The following is a 24,921-nucleotide window of genomic DNA, read 5'->3' on the forward strand; positions in this document are numbered from 1 at the left end:
ATAGGTTAGTCAGGTCAATACAGGTACAAGGTAAGAGAGATAGGCTGTATGAACATTGGTCAGACCAATGCAATTACTTAAAAACAGCAGTAGGTGCACCATATGCTTTAATGAAGTCAACAACTGGCCATTAAAGAGACAGTTTTCATCTGGTTTCCTGTACACGTGAGAAAACCGACAGCGTATACAACATAGCGGTAGTGAACGGGGCAGGGTTGTGTCTGTGTAGATAAGATTAATTTGTAAGACTGAGAAAAGGAAAAGTCACAGCGGATGAAGGGACACTAGAGTGTCCATGACAGCAATCCGGCCCTAACATCCTAAGCACCTGCTTGGCACGTCCGGCATTGCCGATTTGGCAACCGTGAGAAACTACAGATGTCTTTAAACTCACCCTGTAACAATTCACAACAAAGAAAGTACTCTCTGTTCATTTAAGCCTACCCAAATCAACTCAAGAGCATTTTAGACATGATGCAAACCTGCAGGGCTTATCTCTACACAGTGCTGAGATGCGAAATAATTTGACATAAAATTGGAGTTTGAGGAATAACTGTATAAATATGCAGAGTCCATAGTTTCACACACATCCTTGTGTGACAAGCGAGTCACAGACCAGAACTGAAAGTGACATCCTTATGTGGCATGCATGCATAATATAACAATGTATAATGTAACCTATTTATATCCTTAGCACAAGCAAAAGGGTGTAGGTGGTTTGGTGAGACCCAACAGTATATACTCTGCTTCTGCCCAATATGACAACTTATGCAGAGTTTTCCACATTGAGCCTCCAGGCAGAAGACGCAATTTTTTAAGAGATCTTGGTGGACTGCTGCCAACTCAGTGTTTTCATCCGCATCTCCAAAACAATTATCACAAAAATAGACAGATTAAACTAGGGCTCTGGTAGTAGCACTTCACTGTGAAGTTGCAGAAACAACAGCAGGATGCTGACAGCTTGTCGCAAATCTACCCCCCTCTGTCATCTTAAAATTCATAGATAAAGTCTAATTACACAAGGGAGAGACGGATATGCCGGCATATATATATATATATATATCCTCTGTTCGAAAACCTTGTGAGTTGCCTACGGGAGTAGAGTTTTAAAAGACTGTACCCGTAGAAATAAAATAAAAAAAGACAAATATGATCTCTCTTAATATTTCTCTTGTTTCAAGAAAAGAAAAACTTGATGATTCTTCTGATTCAGTAAAAAGAACAGAATGTGCTCAGATTTTCATGATACTAAAAAGTCAGAGATTTTAATATAAAAAGTTTAGATGCAGAACCTAAACGAGCATTTTTCTAAGGCTCTTATGTTTTAGGTTAAATATTTTACTTTAAAGGGGACATATCATGAAAATCAGACTTAATCCATGTTTAGGTGCTACATTTGGGCCCCCAGTGCTTCTATCAACCTATAAAATGTGAATAAAACATAAAATGTTTTGGTAAACCATTTTCTGCAAGCATGTGAAAAAATAGGTCATTGAAATTTGGCTCTCCTTGTGATGTCAGAAGGGGATAATACCGCCCCTTAATCTGCACTATCCAACCACAGCACTGCCATTTAGTGCAGCGATCAGCTCATTTGCATTTTAAAGGACACACCCATAACGCCACATTTTTGCTCACACCTACAAATTGGCAATTTTAACATGCTATAATAAATTATCTATATGGTATTTTGAGCTAAAATTTCACAAATATCTGTTCTGAAAACACCAAAGATTTATTTGACATCTTTAAAAAGTCTTGTGAAATGCACCCATTAATGGCAATAAAAATGATATAAGTCAGTCATTGATATGCTTTCTTTTCACAAATGTCATGTTAGTCATTTCATTGGTTATTTAAACATTTGACTGTCTTTCGCTGCAAAACCCTCTAAGTGCAAAAGTCTCTTCAGTAACACTTTACTGCCATTTTTGAATAAAGGTAAAATGCTCATTAGTGATGGGGACGAGACCGCCTATGCTGAGTCTGAGTCAAGACCGAGTCTTTGAAGGGTGAGACCGAGGCGAGACCGAATCCGTTGGTTTTCAAATAGAGTCTGAGTCAAGACTGAGTCTTTGAGGAAGCAAGTCCGAGTCGAGACCGAGTCCTTTAGGAGTCGAGACCGAGTCGAGAACAAGACCATAAAAACATGTCAGTTTTCATATTAATGATTTAAATTCACCTTAGTTAATAATCAACAGTTAGGCCTACAGACTAAGCTAGATTGGGAATTGTTTAGAGGAGCAGTCTTAATGTCTTAATATGGACTATGCTTTTACTATCATTAAAAAAAATACCTACCACATGCATCATCTTCTGCCTATTTTTCTAGAGATGGCAGTATCTTTGCATTGCACTATGGGATGTCATTTTCCAATAATGCCGTCAACATTGCATTTTATAATTATTGTTATGTGTTGTGGGTTTTTTTTATATGAACATAAAAAATGCGCTGGTCTCGAGGACTCTGTCTGAAATTACGAGTCTTTTCCTCTCACTGTGGTCCGAGGCCAAGTCAAGACCAAGTCTTTGAAGGAACGAGTACGAGACAAGTCAGAGAAAGCAGAAATCGGTGTCGAGACCGGACTCGAGTACTACATCACTAATGCTCATAAAAATATATATATACTAGAAATTCGGTCAATATCCTAATATATTTTGTAAACCTTTTCTAACTGGGGAAAAACTTTTGCATCGTGACGTGACAGGGAATTTAATGGATCCTTCAAACCATCCTGAGGCTGGGATTAAGCGGATTTAACACGAAATCATTTGATGAACATATGCTACGTGCCGAGAGCATTCAGTAATACTTTATAATAAGGTTGTATTTGTTACCATTAATGCATTTGCTAACACAAAATAACAATGAACTTTAAATCAAAAACTGTAACTGTTAAAACAGAACTTGAAATTCTATTGGCATTAACCAACATGAATAAAGATTAATAAATGCGCAAAAACTACAGTATATTGCTCATTGTTAGTTTATGTTAGCTAATGCATTTATTAATGTTAACAAATACAACCTTCTTGTGTGTAAAAAGAAGTGTAACCCATTTCTTATCAGAATCTTTCAAAGCCAAATTGTCCACACTAAGCTATAATATCCAAATACTTTATACTGCTATACTCTGTGTGTCTACTATGGGTGTCTCCTATTTTTCCTTTTATTACAACATTAGAAAACAAGATAGATCCAAGTTAATACTTACATGGAACATAAACGAGATCTCAATGAAATGCATTGAGCTATGAAAAAGCAATAACATTTTCTGTGTAAGCACATTCAGAAATCAAGGCTCTGTCAAAGTCACGCAAATTAATTATGCTGTCTCCTAATACACATTCATTGAAAAACCAATCCCACAATGCACTGCAAAAAGCTACTAACAGTATAGATCCCATAATTGTCTACGTCACAGCTCTACCTGGAGGCAAAAAATAAATAGGAACCCATAGCAGCAAGTTTGGGGTTTTGACTTTAAAATGTCACCTTGTTGTGTTTTTGGCTGCCAGAATAAAAGGAACAGCACTTTTGTTTCAAAACTAAAGTTTTACCGGATCCTGGCAGACATTCCTTCACAGAAATCAAGATCACAATTGTGGTTCAATGCAATACGGGCTACTGACTGGAGGGAGACGATCATAAATAATGCTCGTGTTTGCAGTGCACACTTCATATCAGGTCAAATAATCTATGCATATGTACTGGTGTGTTCGTTTTATCTAGTACAAATCAGCAAGTTTCTGTTTTATAGGTGAAAAGTCGCCAACCGTGATATTGTTTAGCTTAAATGTTAAACAAACATACAGCGATAGATGTGTGTGCAATCCTTTCAATGGTCTCTTTAAAAATCCACATTGCTAATCATAGCTAGCCCAGCGAAAACTCCCTAAACCACCCAAAGCAATTCATATGCTGTTTAGGAAATATCCAAAACCTGGTTAAAGTCGCAGAGTTAATTTACAAAAATAGCTGTCACGGTCCCGCAGAAACATTGACTGTACGTATTCGGACAGTTGCGAACCTTCTTCCGCATTCATGTTTAATAAATCCCCCCTAAAACGTGCAAGCTTACGCTTGTCAACATTGCCTCCACAGCTCTTTTTTGCCTCCAGCCCCGCCCACCCGGAGACATTGCAATGTTTACAAACTTTTAAGGGGTCTATACTATATGCGCTAAAAATACGTACTCTTTTGTTATGGGAAAATATTTACATTTTGAGTCACGTGGAGTTCTTACCCTTAAAGAGCGTCCAAAACCTGTCACACATGAGGTGTAATGCTGGTTTTAGGATGCTACAGCCTAATGGTAGTAAGCAGCGAGGCACCTTACGAAGTTTTGGAACAGCACTACAGTCGAATTGCAAAATAAAATAGAAATAAGACAGACACAGACGGCTCTGTGGACCGGTGTGTAGGTAGTAAGCTGACAAGCCTCCAAACCGCTCAAACTCTGTCAAGGAGAATCAGAAGGGCTTTCACTACACACTGTGCTGATAGATTTCTCATGCTTTTCACACTCAACAGGGAGGCGGGAAGGATGATATAGAGACAGATGCTGTGCGTCTGTGAGATTACAGAGGGCCAAAAGAGCAGTCTATTTATATTACTAGAAACCAATGAAATACCTCATTAGCACTGAAAACATTGAACTGCTGTTTCAGCCAATTTAAAGAGGACTGAACTTTTAATAGTTCTGGGAATTTTTCACGACACCCCTCAATTGGAAAAAGCTTTTGATCGAGGCTGTGTGCTGCTCTTTTTGTATTTCTAGGGGCGAATCCTAATGTACCATTAGATGGAAAATAAATTGAACCTAGGGGAATATACTTTCCCCTAACTCAAAAATAAAGTTTTCATACTACATTTTTCCATGAACACTGACACATATCTAGACACAGGCATGCAGATACGCATACACAAACACAGCAGCTCATTATGGATACACAGCACGTCCATGTGTCTCATCTATCACCCCTAAACAGCGCAGAGTGATTATGCTCCCTGCTGGTGAACGGTTAGCACTGCACAAAAAGCAGCAGAGGGAATTGAACGCCCTCCGGCAGTGTCGATGTATGCTGCAGCCTGCAGGCTTTCTATAATGCAGCAAAGTAAGACACCTTCAATGTCATTGCTTTGAAGATCGATGTCCAATATGCATAAATGTATTTGCTATCTACAAACCCTATAACTTCCACACCTGTGGAATGTGCGTGACAGATAATGGCAGCATCACACAAATTGGTGACGATTAGTAACCAGTAGAGGGCAATCTACTAGGAAGATGGTAAATGACCACATCTGCAGCATGAGACATGACCATACCCTGTGTCATTGAGAGTCCAGATGTTCATATTTTATGGGGTTAGTGATTCTGAAATATTAATTTAAATGATGGGTTTGTGCCAGTTAAACTAGAGGTTTTTACATGCTGCTGTCTAGCTATGCAGTGATGTGTTCAAAGATACACATCAGAAACACCAGAGAATTAAAAATCTCCAATAATTTACATACCCTCATACCATCCCAGATGTATAAGGACGTGTTTATATTTGACATGTGTGATTCTTTTAAAACGAACTCTGGTGTGATTGCTCGGTTGGTGCAGTTCTTTTGGGTAAATGTGAATGCTGCCATCCAAATGTTCGTGCGCACTAAACAAGCGAACCGAGACTGCTGAAAGGTGGGTCTCGGTCTGCTTCAAACAAACTCTGTTGCAGTTCGACTGATATGTGAACACACATGGACCAGAGGCAGTTTTTTGCAAAAAATTTTGTGTTTACATTAATGTTACATTAGTTGACTAGTAATTTGTTCAATCATGCCACCACCTAGTCAACCTTTAAAATATATCTTCATTTATACATCGTTAGAGTTTTGGTCCCTTCCTTGCCACTACCAACCTGTTGGCTTGCCTACTGGGAGAACGCTGGCTAGGGCTGTCACAATTATGAAATTTGGCTGACGTTTAATTGCCTAATAAATTGTCACAGTTATGTCGATGAATTGCCTGTTTTAGGGCTTTGACGATTATGACAATTAATTGCCTGTTTTAGAGCTTTGACATTTAATTCTCATAATTTTTTAGTTTGTTCATGAAATAATTTTCACACATTGTTGTGATTATTTATCTTTTGCCAGGTTTACCTGGCAGTAAATATGAATACACATAACACATATTTAAAAAATAATTATTTAATCAATATAGCTTTCAAAAACTTCATTAGAAATAAACACAATAAAGTGTCTGAAATATAACTGAAAATCTAAATAAACTGGCTATACCAAGGCCTTAAATAGTAGCCAATCCTACTAAGGTCATATTAGTATTGGACCACATGTCTGTAGTGGCTGCAAAAAAAATCAATTCCTTACAGATCCGTAAGGGGGCGTGCACACACAAGCTTTTACGCCCGCAGCCAGCGCATGTTTTCAATTGTTTCCGATGGAAGCTCGGCGCTTTTCAAATAAGCCAGCAGCTAGCGGTTTTCTTCCGCGCTGAAAACCGGCGCTCAGTGGTTTTTCGCTCTCCGCGCTGAGAGTTGAAAAATATTCGACTTTGGATGAAAAGCTCCACTCATCAATGTCAGTTCTCACACGGCCGTCCAATCACAGTGGCGGAGGGGCGGGACATTACCACAGCAACCAACCGGGTCACAGCTATAGTATCACAGCTACCAAAGCGCTCAGCTGAAAAAACAACTGAAAAAACAACTGGCATTTGGCGTTGTCCAGGCGTTTTCAGCCGTGTTAAAAAGTTTTGGTGTGCACAACCCCTAAGAATAGCATCCTTTACTTCCCTAAATTTGGAATTGCTGTTTTGCTTTTTTGGAAATTTATGTTTTACCTGGCAGTTCATACTGCCTAGGTAGTTTTGCAGCATTTTTCTAAACACCGTTTTTTCCACTTTATTAAATAGCTTTGCATGCATCGCGTGACACTGTCAGTTAAAGGAATAGTCTACTCATTTTCAATATTAAAATATGTTATTACCTTAACTAAGAATTGTTGATACATCCCTCTATCATCTATGTGCGTGCACGTAAGCGCTGGAGCGCGCTGCGACACTTCGATAGCATTTAGCTTAGCCCCATTCATTCAATGGTACCAATCAGAAATAAAGTTAGAAGTGACCAAACACATCAACGTTTTTCCTATTTAAGACGAGTAGTTATACGAGCAAGTTTGGTGGTACAAAATAAAACGTAGCGCTTTTCTAAGCGGATTTAAAAGAGGAACTATATTTTATGGCGTAATAGCACTTTTGGAAGTACTTCGACTCGCCTGAAAAGTCCGCTCCCCTTCTCACTCTCATAATGGGAGAGGGAGGGTGTTACTGCGCCTAGTCGAAGTACTCCCAAAAGTGCTATTACGCCGTAAATTATAGTTCCTCTTTTAAATCCTCTTAGAAAAGTATAACTACTCGTCTTAAATAGGAAAAACGTTGATGTGTTTGGTCACTTCTAACTTTATCTCTGATTGGTACCATTGAATGAATGGGGCTAAGCTAAATGCTATCGAAGCGTCCCAGCGCTTACGTGCACGCACACAGATGATAGAGGGATGTATCAACAATTCTTAGTTAAGGTAATAACATATTTTAATATTGAAAATAAGTAGACTATTCCTTTAATGAACGCCAACTGAAATCATCACGATGAGGTCAAACAATCGCGATTATATGATTATTTTATCATTGTGACAACCCTATGGCTGACATTAGCCTAGCTTAGGGTTTTGTAAACTTTGTTTATTCACTATGGGCTGTTTCCCGGATAGGGTTTATCCTAAACCCAGACTAAAATGCATTTGTAAGCTGTCTTAATGTAAAAACATCTTGCACTGACATATCTTAACATATACTGTATCAGTGCCATTGTTTTGTCTCTAAATGCACCAGCATTGTTTTTTTGTATATGGTATGTTTGTAAAACCTAATATATAACTAAGACCTAGTCCTGAATTAATCTAAACCCTGTCTGGGAAACTGCCCCTATGTATGTTACACTCCTGTTCATGTTATTATTGTCAATTTTCTGTGTACTGTATGTTACACAAAGTCTGGTCATCTATCACATTAATTGACTAAATGTCCTATAGGCCTACTATCAAAAAAATTATATACTATTTTAGAAGATTAAAATCTTAAAAAGGACAATAAAGCTGTAATACTACCTTGTAGGCTAAAGTATATATTCAAACATGTTATGTGTTTCTTTTAGGGCTGTCAATAGATTAAAAAAATTAATCTAGATTAATCGCATGATTTCATGAGTTAACTCGCGATTAATCGCAAATTAATCGCACATTTTTATCCGTTCTAAATTTACCCTAATTTAACACTTTTCAGGTTTTTAATACTCTGATCATATATACATATATAGATGCTTTATGCAAATGCATGTTAACAACAGCCTGTTTACATTTTTAACAGAACCATCAAGCCATTGCGTTGTATATGCATTTTCCTTTAAGAAGAATTTTCTTTTTCTTCATTTTTATTTGATGCTACATCATTTGTGACATGTGCTGTAGAAAATTAGCAACTTTTCAAAAAAAATAGTTGTTCATATTTTGACATTCTCTATTAAAACATAGAACAATGCATGATTTGGTGGAATATAACAAAATATGACAGAACTACACCTGTTTGAAGTTGAAAGAGTCAGCAAAGTTAAATTAACAGAAAAATTACCACATCCATACAATAAATTACCACATCAATACCTTAAAATCACTGATAAAACTATAAGATGTAGCACACACAAAGCAAAAACATCATTATATATGTTAAACTTTTTTTTCTTTTGTTTGATTGACATTGTGACAGACTGCTTAAAATCTAAGTGATCTAATATAATGTTACACATCAGATATTTTTACCCAACAGTTAACCAAACATTTACTTAAGACATAACAGATTATAGATCCTACCTGCGTGAATTCTTATCAAAGCAGATATTTGTAAAACTTAAATTTTGTGTAACTTAGATGTCTATATATCCGGGTCGCGCACTCGCGCATCTGTGTCACTGTGTGCACGCGCGCGTCTGTGTCACTGTGTGCACGCGCTTCAGATGTCAGTCAGTCAGCACGAGGAGATCGCTTTTGAGTCTTGTCGCTCTTAATAACTCTTTAACATTAATCAGGTACCGAACTTTATCTCTCTTAATGACTATTTTAACATCAAGCAAGTCCTGCAGTCTATTTTCTAAGTCATGCATAAAAGCGAAACCAAAATGAATTGAGACGCATCTTTGCATTAGATTAAGCATTAGGAGGACGGGAACGTTACACCTCAGACGTATAAATATAGATCATTTCAGATGTCCAACAGGCATTTAGAGCATTGGATTTGCTAGACGATTTGGTTAATGTTCTTATTTCTATGAAAACCTTTGAATCATTTAGACAGGATCCCATTTGTCTGCGTCTCTGTTCATTCAACTATGGGCTGGACCAAGGGTCAAACAGAAATTGCGCGTTGCGTTTATCGGCGTTAATGAAATTAATTGCGTTAAAATGAATTTGCGTTAACGCGTTATTAACGCGTTAATTTTGACAGCCCTAGTTTCTTTACTTATTTTAAACTGCTTTTAAACAATGCAACACTGTAAAAAAGCACTAACTAGATCAATTCGAAAATGTATTGAATGTATGTAGTTTGTGCATCCTTAGAGCAAATCCCTTGTGGGTCCGCACATGAACATAAAACTGTGATGTATCACACAGCCTGCATGATCTTCAGTTATATCCCTTTCACTTATCTCTAGCATCAATCCTCAATTCCAGCAGCATCTCATCTCTCTCGCCTCTCTGTCCTTGGTGACCCTATTCCACTTTCAATCCCCGCAGTCCAATCATCCCTGTGCATTTGCCAGCTCCGCTTTTTCGGCTCTGCTGTGTAGCCAGCAGAATCACACTGATGTAAGTAGCAGGCTATGGTGTTAGCTGAACTGTCAGCGAGCAGTTGGCCCACACACACACATATGTATTCAATACACCCACCTTGACACTTGGCACACGGGTGTTTCTCATTCTCCTGCAGTTCTGGGGCCTGGCCACGCACACTGGTGGTCCTCCGCAGCGCTCCATCCTCGCGTAACCGTGCTGCCTCTTCTTTGGCATAGGCGCCCAACTCCTGCGTGTAGCGTCCATACATCTGAAAAGCAATAATCATCAGAATTCATTGGAAATCACAAGCTTAGGCTAAGAAACGGTTCAATAAATATTGCGCAAAACCCTACAAACTAAATGGAGGTCATCTGTCAGTTTTTTCAGTCTCATCCATGAAATATGAAGCAACTGGCATGCTCCACTGCAATGGTGCTCATTCTGTCACATGCGGTATTGAATTCATGTCAAACACGCTGCTTAGCACAGAGGCCCAAAAGTCCAACTTCAACCTTATTAGACCATAAAAAATGTCCTATTATGAGATAAAAATTTTGAGTCACTTTCATTCTTTTGGGAAAAGTCTATCTGAGAAGTGATCTGAGCATTCCTCTTGGCTACCATCTGTATAAGACGGTTTATGAATTCTTCATGCTGTCTCATGCACATCTTCATACTTTCATGAAGGAATGTAACTCCAAAGTTTACTTTTCTTGTTACTATATATATGTTTCTACAGTGCATACTCACCCCAAATGCCTTTTATGTGAACACAGTTTGAAAATAGAAAAAGCGTTGCCCTCATGGTGTAGTGTTTCCCTAGAGCTACAAAGAGATGCTCCCACACAAACCCAGGTATCTTACTTTTTTAACTTTGTTCCTCATACCTCTGCAGATATTATGACTCCACTCATGTGATTCATGTGATATGTTGGATAAGACCATCATTTAGCGATATGTAATTTGTGTATTCAGCCTTGGACAAATGTTTTAAGAATCACACAACTATTAATTTTCCCAAAGTCTGCTGCCTAAATTGCAATCAATTGCAACATCCCTCTTTGCCATGAGAGAGAGAGAGAGAGAGAGAGAGAGAGAGAGAGGGAGGGAGAGAGAGAGAGAGACAGACAGATAGATAGACAGATACAAGGCAGGTGAAAACTTTTTATAGTCACAGACTGGAACTTAAAGTGTGTAGAGTTTGCAATGCGAAAAAAAAACAGTTTCTCTATTCTCCTGAGGGGCAGATCACATTAAAGCATTAAAAACAAAGCTGGTTACCTGTATTTCGCAGTGCTATAAGAGAATGAGACACAACCAGAATATAAAATACTTCTGCATGATATACGACTATGACGCACAAAGATAACTTGTCTGACCAAGATTAGTTGTTTAGAAGAAAATACGGGTAAAGCCTTGAATGAATGCTAAATACGTTGGTGAATATGTAGTACATAGTGTTTATACTTGAACATGTTTATCCCTAAACCATTTAGAAACAGAAAAACAAACTGACCTTATTTTTAGGCATCCTTTGGCCAATAAATATTTCAGTAGTCAATAAAACAGTTGTGCATTATTGTCCACAAACTTGTGAGATATTATAGCACATAAAAACGTGGATCTTCAGTTTGCCCAGCAAACGTAGCAGTATTTTCTGTTTTACATTCATCAGCTAGATGTCAAATTAACAATTTTCTTCTCTGAACTCAACAAATGTTTGCAAATTGTTTTATCAAGACATTGCATTATAGTATTCAACTTCTTTGAAAGAAAAAACTTGCCTATACACCTCTATTTCCATCTACACACTCCAAATTCCTTAGTCTGAATAAAGAAGACTATAACTTATCTTAACTTAGAGTAACAAATACCTACATATCTAAAAAATGTATCTAGTGTATCTATTTTGGTTACCACAGACACACTGGAGACATATTGAGGACACTGCAAACAATTCAAACACACTGATAAAAAGGATAATACCGTATTTTTCGGTCTATAAGCCGAAACTTGGCTGGTGCTGCCCTCTTATAGTTGCACCTTGTAAGTCAGTATGAATTAAATTTGACATTTATGCGGCAAGAGACAACATAACCGTCTACACCCACAAGAGCCCGCCATATGCTGCTTCTGTATTTATGTAATTCAATGGATTTTGTACTGTAGAATGATGAAAGTATGCGAACTTTACGCTAGTTGGCTTGCTTGGTTAATTTAGCCTATTCAACCTTCCAGGTATGCTATAGTTTATCGTTTAAATAACTGATAATATTACTTTAGCGTACAGACATCTATTAAGCCTGCTGTTCTGTCTGCTATGTTTTAGTTGAATAACTTGCCTTTCCAGATTTAATGTCTGTTCTTCGGCTTGGATTTTGTGAAATCATTTTCTAAATAAACGCAACGTATAGTCCACTGTGACTATATGTTATTTCGTCTTAATAACGCATTTTTGAACAATGCGGCTTGTACTCCGACGCGGCTTATAGTCTGGAAAGTACGGTAAATAAAATGACCATCAGTAACTATATGAAGAGCCCAGATGCAAAACCCTCATGGGTATTTTAATAAACAGAGGTTTTCCTGCTTCTCTGCGACCTGGTATGAAGCACTGTCAAGCAACTTACAATATAGTTCTCATTTTTTCATCTGCTTAAAAAACGCCACGTTTTATTTTGTGCCACCATACTTACTCGTGTAACTATTCATCTAACAGTCTTTAAATAGGGAAAACATGGAAGTGTTTGGTGGCTTCTAAATTCATTCCTGTTTGGAGCCATATAGGAATGAATGGGGCTAGGCTAAATGCTAACACATTCATGATGCTGTGTACAAAGATTAAGTGTGCACATTGAAAAAAGATAGGTATGTATAAGACGTCTAAGTTGAGGTAAGAACATAGTAAAACATTGAAACATTGGTGTTTTCCTTTAATGGATTTTGCTAACAAACCGGTATTTTTGAATAGCCTGAGGCCCAAAGTAGCCAAAGTAAAACAGTAATTTGGTTAATATTGTCTTAGTTTTGTCAAAATAAGTGCCTGCTGCGCACACGTCAAAACTGTTTATGATAAAAGAGACGCTCACATTCACAAAATACACGCTAGACACTTCCTTAACAGTAAACTCTGATTACGCATGAGATTATGCGAGTATCTGGCAAACGCGAGCGTCTCTGTTATCATAAACCCTTTAGATGTGTCTGCAGCAGGCACTTATTTTGACAAGACACGTGATGCACACACGATCTCTCAAAGCGCAGAACACATATTTTGAAATTACGAACCACACACATGACGGACTACATACATGTTGTGACAAACTTCGCATCGTGCGCCCTCAAAAAAAGAAGTCACTGGCCGCCATTGCTGATACTGCGGACCGACAAGGTGAACGTGATTTCACCAAGTAAGATGTGATCCTGGATCAACACCATTGTTGGTCCTGGATCAACATTTTCATTAACCAATCAGATTGCAAGATTAAGATTAGTGTGCATGTTAGATTTAGGTTTAGGATTGGGTTAGGGGTTTTTAAGAAATACTCCTCAAACTATTATTTCACACTAATTTGAGGGTTTTAAAATGGTTAGGGTTTGAGTTAAGGGTAAGTTGGGGTATCTTTAATTAAAACGTTGATCCAGGATCAACAAAAAATGTTGATCCAGGATCACATCTTACTTGGTGAAATCACGGCGACCGTGTGGACAAACAGCCAAACCGCATTGAAAAAGCTACTCGTGTACGTGTGGACAGGGCCTTTTTACTATGTTCCTACCTCAACTAAGACAAATTAATACAAACCTATATTTTTTTAAATGCGCAGTAATATTAACAGAAGTTTTAGCGAGAGTAGTCAGGAGTGATGATGTTACTGCGCGCTGAGATCGAAGTGCTGCAAACTAAGTGCTCTTCCGTCATACAATATAGTTCTCATTTTTATGCAGTTAAAAAAACGCCACGTTTTATTTTGTGCCACCATACTTACTCGTGTAACTATTCATCTAACAGTCTTTAAATAGGGAAAACATGGAAGTGTTTGGTGAATTCTAAATTCATTCCTGTTTGGAGCCATATAGGAATGAATGGGGCTAGGCTAAACTAAAAGGTTAGTTCCAGTCCTTGATTCATATTGGTCAAAAACTGCTTCATTTATGATAAATCATAGTTATTATGTTAAACAAGCGCAATTTAAACACAAGGGACAGCTGTTTAATATATGTATTTGCATTTGATCAGAGCCGCATTAACGCTTTTAGGCATTTTTGAATAAAACAATGACTTTCCGTCTTTTTCTTCATTGGATAACACCTCTCCTGGGAAATCATGGGATAGTAAAGTGTCCGATCTTGCATTTATAAAGCACAATAAAAACAACACTAGTTGACCACTGTGCTGTACAAACCTTGCTAAAAAGACATAAAAGAAAACTGTTTTTACTGAAAATACACTAAGGAGGAAAAAATCACTTATAGATGACGGATCCTTATACTCTAAGGACAATTATAAGCCTTGGAAATGATGAATTTGGACATACTACTCGCCTCGCCTACAGCTTTTAAATAGTCTGGAAGTAGGCAGTTTCAGACACAGCGTCTGTGTATCATTGTGCGTCACCCTTAGCAACCACCGTAGTTAGCCACGTAAACTTATGCAAACATTCTGTTGCCGTTCACAGTCGATCAGGGATAAGAAAATAAGTATATAAGAAGGCTTTTAGTGATTTTAGTTCATAAAAATTGTTATTTTAAAAATTGTGGATATATCTTTTTTGCTTAACCCTTTAAGCGTCACCCCACCCTATTGAGTAAAGTCTACACTCTTGGAGCTTTTTTTTTGTTAATATACAGTTTGTCATGATTAGATAAGAATTCATATGCAAACATTGAATTAAATGTAGGCGTCCTGCTGGTGGGACAGTGACATTTAGCAGAAAATAAATGTTTTGAGGCACACTCTCTTCATAAATGAATCAATTACTCTCCCTACATAATTTATGTATTTGATAAAACACTGTTGAAATGTCTATTTTTGAGGCTTAGACCTTTCCAACGATATATAGTTTGTAGTTATAGATAAAAATTTACATCAACAATATTAATGCAAACTTAGGTGTCCCGTATTCGGGACGGCAACGCTTAACAGTTAAATACAGTATTTGTATTGTGTAAAAGCAAGAAGATGCTTGAGGCTATAGCTGTATCGTAGGCACTCGTCCTTCAGTCATGACTTATTCCATGATACTGCACTGCCGCTTGTACATTATTGCTTGCATACACCTCAGTAGATTTCAATCGTGCTGCCGCTAGTTATGGTTAAAAGGATTAAAGCAACTGCAAAAACTATTTTAAATGTTAAATTTCTCTGATGACCCACAATACACCTTGCCTTTAGGCTTGTGGTCCTTATGGTCAATCAAATGCACATTTTTAATAATGCTTTCAACTTTGTACCCTTTCACAGTTTCTTCCCCAAGCATAGTGCAACAGGTTTCCACCAGACCTATACAGGCAGCAGCAGCAGCAGGATTTTAAACCAATTAGATTTCACTGTAGGCAGGGCTATCCAGCAGATAACATCAAATGTCGTGACAAGAAAAACATAGCTTTTATCATCTGCTACGTTTGTTAAAGACGCAGCGTGAAGTTAATGTGATGTTTTAATTTCATATTAAATCTTTGTGAAAAATCTCACGTGTGGATGACTGTAGTAGGTGGGCATTTAGAGCCCCTCCCTCCTACTGCAAACCTTTTCTTAATTCCTCTTTACTTTTATCTGTTGTTCCTACACTCAGCTGCTCCCACACAGGCAGATGCCCACGGCACAAACGATGGAAAGACGGGGATATTGGCAGGTCTCTCTCCCACACCCTCCTCCTGTTTCCCTCTCTCTCTTTCTCTCTCTCTTTGTTCTATAAACACATGGCACTCTGATCTGAGGAGCTCAGCCGCCAGTGGCGCATTGAGATGAGCATCACGATTCCAGCAGTCTCTCTTCGCTCGCATGAGCAGGTGCAGTTCACATGGAGAAAGCAAAGCAGCCCGGCTCAGATTGATCGGCACCCTCCTTTCCTCCTCTGCTCCATCTGCCTTACTTCACACAACCTTTGCGCCTCTTTGACACTCTGAGCTGCTGCACACCTGTAGGCACCACCCAACACTGATACCTAAAAATCAGACACACGATGGCACCCACCCCTCTTGAACAGCTTGACAAATTAGTCTGGCCCAATTAAATTCTCCCACAATTAACACACTGACATTTGACCTTAGCAACAAAAGCTGTCACAATCAGTGGCATGCTGCCTGCATGCAACCAATCAAATCACAGATTGAAAATTGAGCACTCCCATCACAGGTGTGCTGGTGACCTCCCCTGTATATTCGGAAAAGAACAAGCTGATGCTGTCTTAACACATAACCGTCAACCAAGCCAACATTTTAAAGCACATTCAATCAATAAAGTAAACCTCTTAAGGGTTTGCCCTCAGTAGCCTAGCGGTCAAACAGACTTGCAGCATATTGACTAGGTACTGTATGCTGACACAACGCTTTATCTTTCATTATACAGTTTCTGGCAAAAATGGAAAATATACTTATTCCATTCACAGCTGGTAATAGTAAAAAAACATTATTTTATATAACCGCATAGTCTTGCAATGGAGTATGCCCAGCATCTCAAAAGGCATCCACTTATACGGGCTTAAGGAGTGTTTTTGGTGGATATGAGTGGCCTGTGGCAAAGATTTTTCTGAAGGGCTTTGGGGTGTAAATTGTGTCGCCTCAAAGCTCTAAACCAGACGTCTAAGAGCATCAGCAGCCCTGTCTTGTCTTGCTAAGGGAGCTGTATTGCTCTGCTCCAGGTTTAATGGGATGTGATAGCCACTATAATTAAAGCCAGCTTCATCTTGTGTCTTTGCTTTACCAATGATTGTGACAAAAATAATATCTTGGGTATGACATATGACTGTATGACATATGACTTCATTCATAATTGACAGCACTGACTGGCTGCTTTACAATCCCATTGTATTTCAACATCCTCATTAACACGCAAAATTGAAATGGTGCCATGCAAACAAAAGCTCATGCTAATTTTGCCAATGTTTGGACTGAAAAAGAAAAAAAACAGATGCAAGATGGAAGAAAACATAGACGTGGTGTGTGAAGTCAGCTGTGACTTGGACTGTACATTCCTGAGAGCAAAGTCAAGGTCATTTTGATAATACCTAATCATTGTATAAATGTAATGCATGCTAACAAGATATCTGCATGAGACAGATAAGTATCATTTGATCCTCTTTCCCTCTCTCAACCAAACACACAAACATATTGATTCCATCAATTGCGTAGCTCCTATTAGTTCTTTAATGGCCATCGTGGGAACAGTTACTTTGTAAGAGGTATTTATTCATCACAAAGTAATCAACAAACACTAATACAATATCCAAAACTACTAGATAACTTTAACAACCTGCAAATTTAGATTGTAAAGGCATGGCTAAATGTCTGTAATGTACACTCTAAAAATAGCACCTACAGTGAGGAAAATAAGTATTTGAACACCCTGCTATTTTGCAAGTTCTCCCACTTAGAAATCATGGAGGGGTCTGAAATTGTCATCGTAGGTGCATGTCCACTGTGAGAGACATAATCACAAAAAAAATCCAGAAATCACAATAAATGATTTTTTAACTATTTATTTATATGATACAGCTGCAAATAAGTATTTGAACACCTGTCTATCAGCTAGAATTCTGACCCTCAAAGCCCTGTTTGTCTGCCTTTAAAATGTCTACCTCAACTCCATGTATTATCCTAAATTATATGCACCTGTTTAGCTGCATAAAGACACCTGTCCACCCCATACAATCAGTAAGAATCCAACTACTAACATGGCCAAGACCAAAGAGCTGTCCAAAGACACTACAGACAAAAATGTGCACCTCCACAAGGCTGAAAAGGGCTACGGGGAAACTGCCAAGCAGCTTGGTGAAAAAGGTCCACTGTTGGATCAATCATTAAAAAATGGAAGAAACTAAACATGACTGTCAATCTCCCTCGGACTGGGGCTCCATGCAAGGTCTCAATGATCCTAAAAAAGGTGAGAAATCAGCCCAGAACTACACGGGAGGAGCTGGTCAATGACCTGAAAAGAGCTGGGACCATCGTTTCCAAGGGTACTGTTGGTAAAACACTAAGACGTCATGGTTTGAAATCCTGCATGGCACGGAAGATTCCCCTGCTTAAACCAGCACATGTCCAGGCCCGTCTTAAGTCTGCCAATGACCATTGGGAGAAAGTCATGTGGTCAGATGAGACCAAAATAGAACTTTTTGGTCATAATTCCAAAGGAAGAAGAATGATGATGAGTACCATCCCAAGAATACCATCCCTACTGTGAAACATGGGGGTGGTAGCATCATTCTTTGGGGGTGTTTTTCTGCACATGGGACAGGGCAACTAGACTGTATTAAGGAGAGGATGACCATGTATTGCGAGATTTTGGAAAACAACCTCCTTCCCTCAGTTAGAGCATTGAAGATGGATCGAGCCTGGGTCTTCCAACATGACAATGACGCGAAGCACACAGCCAGGATAAGCAATAAGTGGTTCTGTAAGAACCATATCAAGGGACTGGCGTGGCCTAGCCTGTCTCCAGACCTAAACCCAATAGAGAATCTTTAGAGGGAGCTCAAACTCCATGTTTCTCAGCGACAGGCCAGAAACCTGACTGATCTAGAGAAGATCTGTGTGGACGAGTGGGCCAAAATCCCTCCTGCACTGTGTGCAAACCTGGTGAAAAACTACAGGAAACGTTTGACCTCTGTAATTGCAAACAAAGGCTACTATACTAAATATTAACATTGACTTTCAGGTGTTCAAATACGCATTTGTAGCTGTATCATTCATACAAATAAATTTAAAAAATCATACATTGTGATTTCTGGATTTTTTTTAGATTATGACTCTCACAGTGGACATGCACCTACGATGCCAATTTCAGACCCTCCATGATTTGTAAGTGGAAGAACTTGCAAAATATATTGTGCTCTGTAGAACCATAAGTGGTGCTATATCGTATGGTTTTCATAGGTGCTATTGCTATAGCACCAAAAATGGTTCCCCTATAATTACAAGCTTTTAGTGCTATTTAGCACCAATTTTTTTACAATGTACATTTGGCATTACTATAAGTAAATCTACTATAAAAGAGTGGATGTTGATAAAGTAAGAAACCATAAGAAAGTTACAATTCCACATCTCCAAATTTAGCTCAGTGTTTTAGGTTATATGCAGCGATTACAATGTAGGAACTTCCTTCAAATTCTTTTCATAAACCAAACCTATTTCAGCTCTGGGCTTTGAAATCTAATTTTGTAGATATTTGGGAAAGGGTGTTATCAAGTCTTTGTGTGCAAATTCTGTTCCCTAAGCTGCAGCATTTTTACATCACATCTCTAGGTGTGAGCTTATTAAGATATTTGGCCATTTTTTGCTCCTTTATGTTAGCCTTGCATCAATATATATAATGGAAAGGAGAGCTAGAGGGTGTATTGGATTAGCATGTCAGCACAGCAACCACAACCTGTCCTGCTACCCCAAAAAGAACCCTTTCAAGAAAAAAAAAATGTAAGCAATTTATCCCATTACGTTAATACTGCACCTGGTGTGGTGCATTTTGACACTAAGCCATATTAATAAAGAAAATCTTTACATAAGCTGTTGTATTAAATTACAGTGGTTTAAGGCCAAATGGTGGTTTAGATTCTTGGATGGCAATCATGCGTCTAAAAGCTGATGTGAAATTAAACTGCCTCCTTTAATCCATTTTGCAAACAGGTAGGTATGGCTCTCATTAGAGCTGTTGCCTCCTTAAGGTTATTCATTGCTTCATTTGTGCAAAAATGGAGGGAGTCAAAGCGCCCTGGTGAATAATGAATAGCATATCTACATTCACATAAGACCATATGGAAACCATATCACTTTATGTGCCGTTAAGGCTAAAGAGCTGTTGGTATATAAACATTTTTCCAATGCAATGGTTCTTTCTGCTTTAGTAACTCCCCTGAAGGGTTATCTAGCATGGCTAAAATCATAATCACGTGTCAATGACTGTGTGCACCATGCTGAAGATGTGTGAGGCGACTGTTCTCACACCACAGGAATCGAATCCTCTGCATGTCCACAGAAGTCTTTGATCTCATTAGTGGTCAAAATCCTCCTCCCCACCGTGCTAAGGAGGACGCTGGCGTGAAATATCTGTTTTTTATATTCTTATTTTTGAAACACACACTGAAAGGTCAACCAAGATGTTATCTACACTTACACTGCTGAATCTGCTAGGAGAGAGAAATATGATTAATGTCAAGTATAAAGAAATAATTCACCTAATATTTAAATATTTGTGAATATTTACTCTCCCCATGTTGTTCCAGCCAAAACATATTTTTTATTAATTTATTAAACACTATGGGGTGGTTTCCTGGACAGGGATTAGCTTAAACCAGGACTACACCTTAGTTTAATAAGGAAATATAACTAGTGTTTTACAAACATGCCTTACTAAAACATTACTTGTGTGCATTTTGAGGTAAAACAAAGGGTACTGATGTATTTAAAGATATGTCAGTGCAAGTTGTATAATACAACAAATGTGTCGAAATTTCCATAAAATGTCTGAATATACTTTCAAATCCTTAACTATCTATCTAATTTGGTAATTTTTCTAGCAGTAAACATAAAAACACTATGCCAGGATAATTAACAGTCATTAACTGCTTTCACACATACAGTCTTTCTAGTAAATTAAAGTTAGGAGATTGTCTATGAACAGGACCAGCTTCAGGCCAATCATAACATTTTTAATTTGACTTGGGACATTGGCGGTGGTAGTTCCCCTACCTAGACAGCTAAAAAAAAAAAGTATAAATCTCTGAAAGAAGAGATTGAGAAGGGAGTGTGAGTAGACTAGTATTGTGGTAATTTGTAAAGTTTTCTGAACCACTATAAAACTAAAATTATACAAACTTTAAAGCACTAACAAATGCAAAATTTTCGCTAAAATGATTTCCGTGCCAGAATACCTTCTTTAGGTTGGATGTCGGGTACTTTGATGAAGAGAGTATTTATACAGCTGGAAGGCATAGTTTGCACTGTACAACATGTCGGTTGTGTATTCTACTTTGAAAATGAAATAGCTGCAACATTTCAATGAATTGAAAGCAATTTTCCCCCGGGGGGAGCATTGTCTCAACTAGTTGCAATTCAATCTGTGTCTGAAATTGTAGACGTGTGTTATTTGCGCATGTACCAGCAAGTGAGTCATCACTGGTAACAGAAAACGGAACTGAACAGTCAAGTACTGCTTGATAATAAGTTTTATTATGCCAAAATATTGATTTATTTCTGATTCTTACCAAAATGTAACTGTAATCTGATTACTTCATAACATAACCTAACTGTAAAAAAATACAGTTTTTATACTCATTGTGTAATCCCATTACATGTAATCCATTACTTCCCAATCCTGTTCACAACACAACACTGATCTTGCCGCGTGGCAGGATTAAAGGAAACTTCCGCTCTCTGACAAAGTTTATATATATTATCAATTTAGTTGTGAAGTGTGAATGATATCTTACTGGTAAAAGGCGTAACGTTATTGCGGGTGTAAACAGCCCATTTTTGTATTTACTGGTAAAGTCATTGTGGTAACTTTATGGTAATTTAGCAGCTGGGATGTTCCTAGTTTGTGTTTTATAGGAAAAATACAAAAAGGTAAGAATATCAAGAAACAAAAAATTACTACTAACAAACAAGACTGATCTCACGGAAAGTTGTGTCATAGTCACGCAAAATTTGATTAATTTATTTATGGCATGAAATTCAGCGTTTTTCGTGCCTTCAGCGCAAATGTCTTTTTCGTGACACTATTTCTATAAATAGTTTTTCATGTCCATGCACTACTTTCTTTTTCATTTCACTTTATGTATTGTTTTTACGTCGTTTTTTCCTATTTTCTTACCATTATCGCTTAGGGTTGGGGTAAAAATTACTTTCTGTTTCATTTTTAGACATCCTAACTCAAACCCCAACTCTGACACCCCAACTCCAGGCAAAAATAGATTTAAAAGCGGAAGAAAAACATGTAGAAACCAATACATAAAAGTACATACATCCTAACCCAGACCCCAAATCAAACCCCAAGCCACAATGATTTAAAAATAGGGGAGAAAAAATGAGAAAACAATACACAAAATTACACGAAAAAGAAAGTCGTGGACACGAGAAACTACTTATAGAAATTCGTGCAAGTGTCACGGAAAAGACATTCGTGCTCAAAGCACAAAAAAAGCTGAATTTCGTGCCATGGACACAAATTAATCAAAGTTTGCGTTATTATAACACGACTTTCCGTGATCGATTATGTTGCAATAAACTATTAATTTAATTGACACTTTTAACAGTAATGCTTAATATTGTCTTTTCTGTCTCCAACAGCATCCCCAACCTTACATTTACGCAATCCAGTCCTATAAATTTACCCATCATTTGAGACTTTTTCTAAAGAAAAATCAGACCTATTTTCTGCCACTATGCCTCCAACTAACCTCAATTCTGTAAGTAATGGCCATTTGTTTGTAAACCTCAAGCAGGCCTTCAGCATTTCATTTATAAATGCCTGACAGACTTCACTGATGGTCTGAATGCTGATAATGATCAGACAGGGTGATAGCAAAGAGGTTCATGTATAGGGACACTGTGACACACGAGTGATGTCTGCTGCTAAGACTAGGAGTGTCCTCAGGCGTGCTATTTTTGCTGGGAGCTCTGGGGAAACACGTCATGCAAACCCAAATCACAGTGCTGGGCTATTTTTTAAAAATGACAATATAGAAACTACAGGCTGCCAAGATATCAGCATTTTTACTTGGAAAATGGTGAGTCACAAAAGAATATCCCTGGAGAAAATAAACAATAAAATATACAGTGAGCTACAACACATACTGAATAAAAATCACAGACTAATCCTCCTTTTCCAAATGCATCCAGACAGACTCATGCCTGGCTGTGCAATGAAGCGCATTGTAAGGGGAAGTAAATGATAAAGACATAAATCGAAATGAGATCCAACCCCTGGTCAAATAGAAAGGTGTTGAGAGAGGCAATGAAGCCGCTTGTCTCCAGCCACCATTTTGTATAGTGCTGTATTGATCCTCGTACTGATAAGGAAAGCAGAGCTAGAAAAATGTCCCAGTTTCATTCATCACACACATAGGGACTGTGGAACACACAGTCTGGCCCTTAAGGGAGAGCGGCTGCTCGGAAATAGCCTGAACTCCAAAAAGACAAGATACAAATGCAACGCATGGATCCAAGTGTGGCCACTTCACGCCTACCTTACTCCTGCAAACACATTTGTCATTACAGTGCATAAAAAAACCTTATGGATAGATGTGTGTTTGAGGGGTGGAGTAGGGGAAATGGTGCAGAATGAAGAGAACGAAACTGCCCAACGCAATATGATTGTGTCCATCACGTTTTTAGACCGCCTCTCTTCATATCTATCTGAATTTAAAGATATTCCTGTTAAGTGCTCCAGGGTACAGCTGTCAATCACGATGTGACGGAAATGTGGGGGAAACTGGTGCATGAGTCAATTAATATTCAGGGAGGATCTACATTTAGTCCACAAGTGGAGAAGCAGGAGGGGTTGGAGGGATGAACCGTGGATAAAGAGGGACTTGAAATTTGGGTGAATTCATAACTGTAAATGATGCAATTAATGCAGCATCATTTATACCTCAAATTTTATTGTCGACTCCACAGACTCAAATTAATGCATATACTTTAACATACAAATTACTTAATTAGCTGGAAACATGTAACTTTGTAACAAATGCCAAGCATAAATTCAACTAAAACATCAACCGTGTCTAATTGCATTTCTTTCACCAATTTACTTGTGTGGTTTACACAAAGATTTTTCTCAGGACTGATGAAATGCAACATCCTTAACCTACTGTATGTGGGTCCTGTGGCTCTAGCAACGCAAAGGCCATGGGTTTGATCCCCAGGGAACTCACATAGCCAATTCATAAAAAAATCCATATTGAATGCACTGTAAAGCGCATATCAAGTCCGTGTACAAGTATGTAGTGTCCCCTATATAATGCCCTACTACAATTAAACTAAATCGCATTTTTGCGATGTAGACTTTTTTAGTTAAGGCATGGAAAATACATACTGCCCTGCTACCTAACAAACACGAATTTAAAGCAGTATGCTGACGCTATCACACTTGTACGCATCTCTGCAGATCAAAGGCGATCAAAACCATCACCGGCGTTACTCACCAGAGTTTGCTGGTACTGAAGCACGCGCTGCTGCACTCTGTCTCGCGCCATAACCTTAATGTAACTGGAATAAAAATGTAAACGCTATCCGCAAACACCGCAAGATCACCTCCGCATCACTGATACTCAATTCAGCAAGCAGACCGAGTAACAGGTCCTTCACGGAAAACAGCTCAACTGTTCCCGCGTATAGCGCACTGCTGCTGGTTTTAAGCAAGACATGAATGCGCTGAAACCCGTTTCGTGTGGGAAGACAGGGGTTACTACACTTAACCTGTTGAATCGATTGTCAAAATAAATAGCTGCATTCTATTTCTAACCATGTGAGTAATCGCTATATTTTGTAGTAGGCTACTCTGAACCACTTAAAGTCTAGATTACCCACTGACAGGTAAGTACGCATAAAAATATGTAAGTTAGTCTATTTGTACTAACTGCTACAGTAGTCAATTGTAGTATACTGTGGTAGTTAGTGGTGTAGTGCAGGTATACGCAGGTACAGACGGAGTATACCCACTTCTTTATTAAATGGCATGGGGTAGGCTATAGCCACTTCTAAATTTAAAATATTAATTCATAATATTACTTTCATAATAATCCTTATGCTGAGAAGTCAAGCAGCAGAATTTAAATGACAATAGTGGCCTATTTTTGAGTGAA

The 24,921-nt window shown here is 38.2% G+C and overlaps 1 protein-coding gene across 9 annotated transcripts in view; it reads right to left on the bottom strand.

Moving 5' to 3' along the window:
• clcn2a (chloride channel, voltage-sensitive 2a) overlaps window positions 1-24,921 on the bottom strand; it is a 57,542-nt gene that overhangs the window by 24,938 nt on the left and 7,683 nt on the right. For 3 of the 9 annotated variants that reach the window (XM_055202531.2, XM_055202530.2, XM_055202528.2), the window contains exons 1-2: window positions 24,262-24,493; window positions 10,016-10,169 (exon numbers count right to left, since the gene is read on the bottom strand). In XM_055202531.2, coding sequence (XP_055058506.2) covers window positions 10,016-10,169; window positions 24,262-24,312 — 205 coding nt within the window. In that variant the 5' untranslated portion in view covers window positions 24,313-24,493. Of the gene's footprint in view, window positions 1-10,015; window positions 10,170-24,261; window positions 24,496-24,921 lie in introns of those variants that run through there. The other 6 variants (XM_055202535.2, XM_055202533.2, XM_055202536.2 and 3 more) reach the window with 4 other exon arrangements.

The sequence above is a fragment of the Misgurnus anguillicaudatus genome, chromosome 2 (genome assembly GCF_027580225.2).
Source record: "Misgurnus anguillicaudatus chromosome 2, ASM2758022v2, whole genome shotgun sequence".
NCBI lineage: Eukaryota > Metazoa > Chordata > Actinopteri > Cypriniformes > Cobitidae > Misgurnus > Misgurnus anguillicaudatus.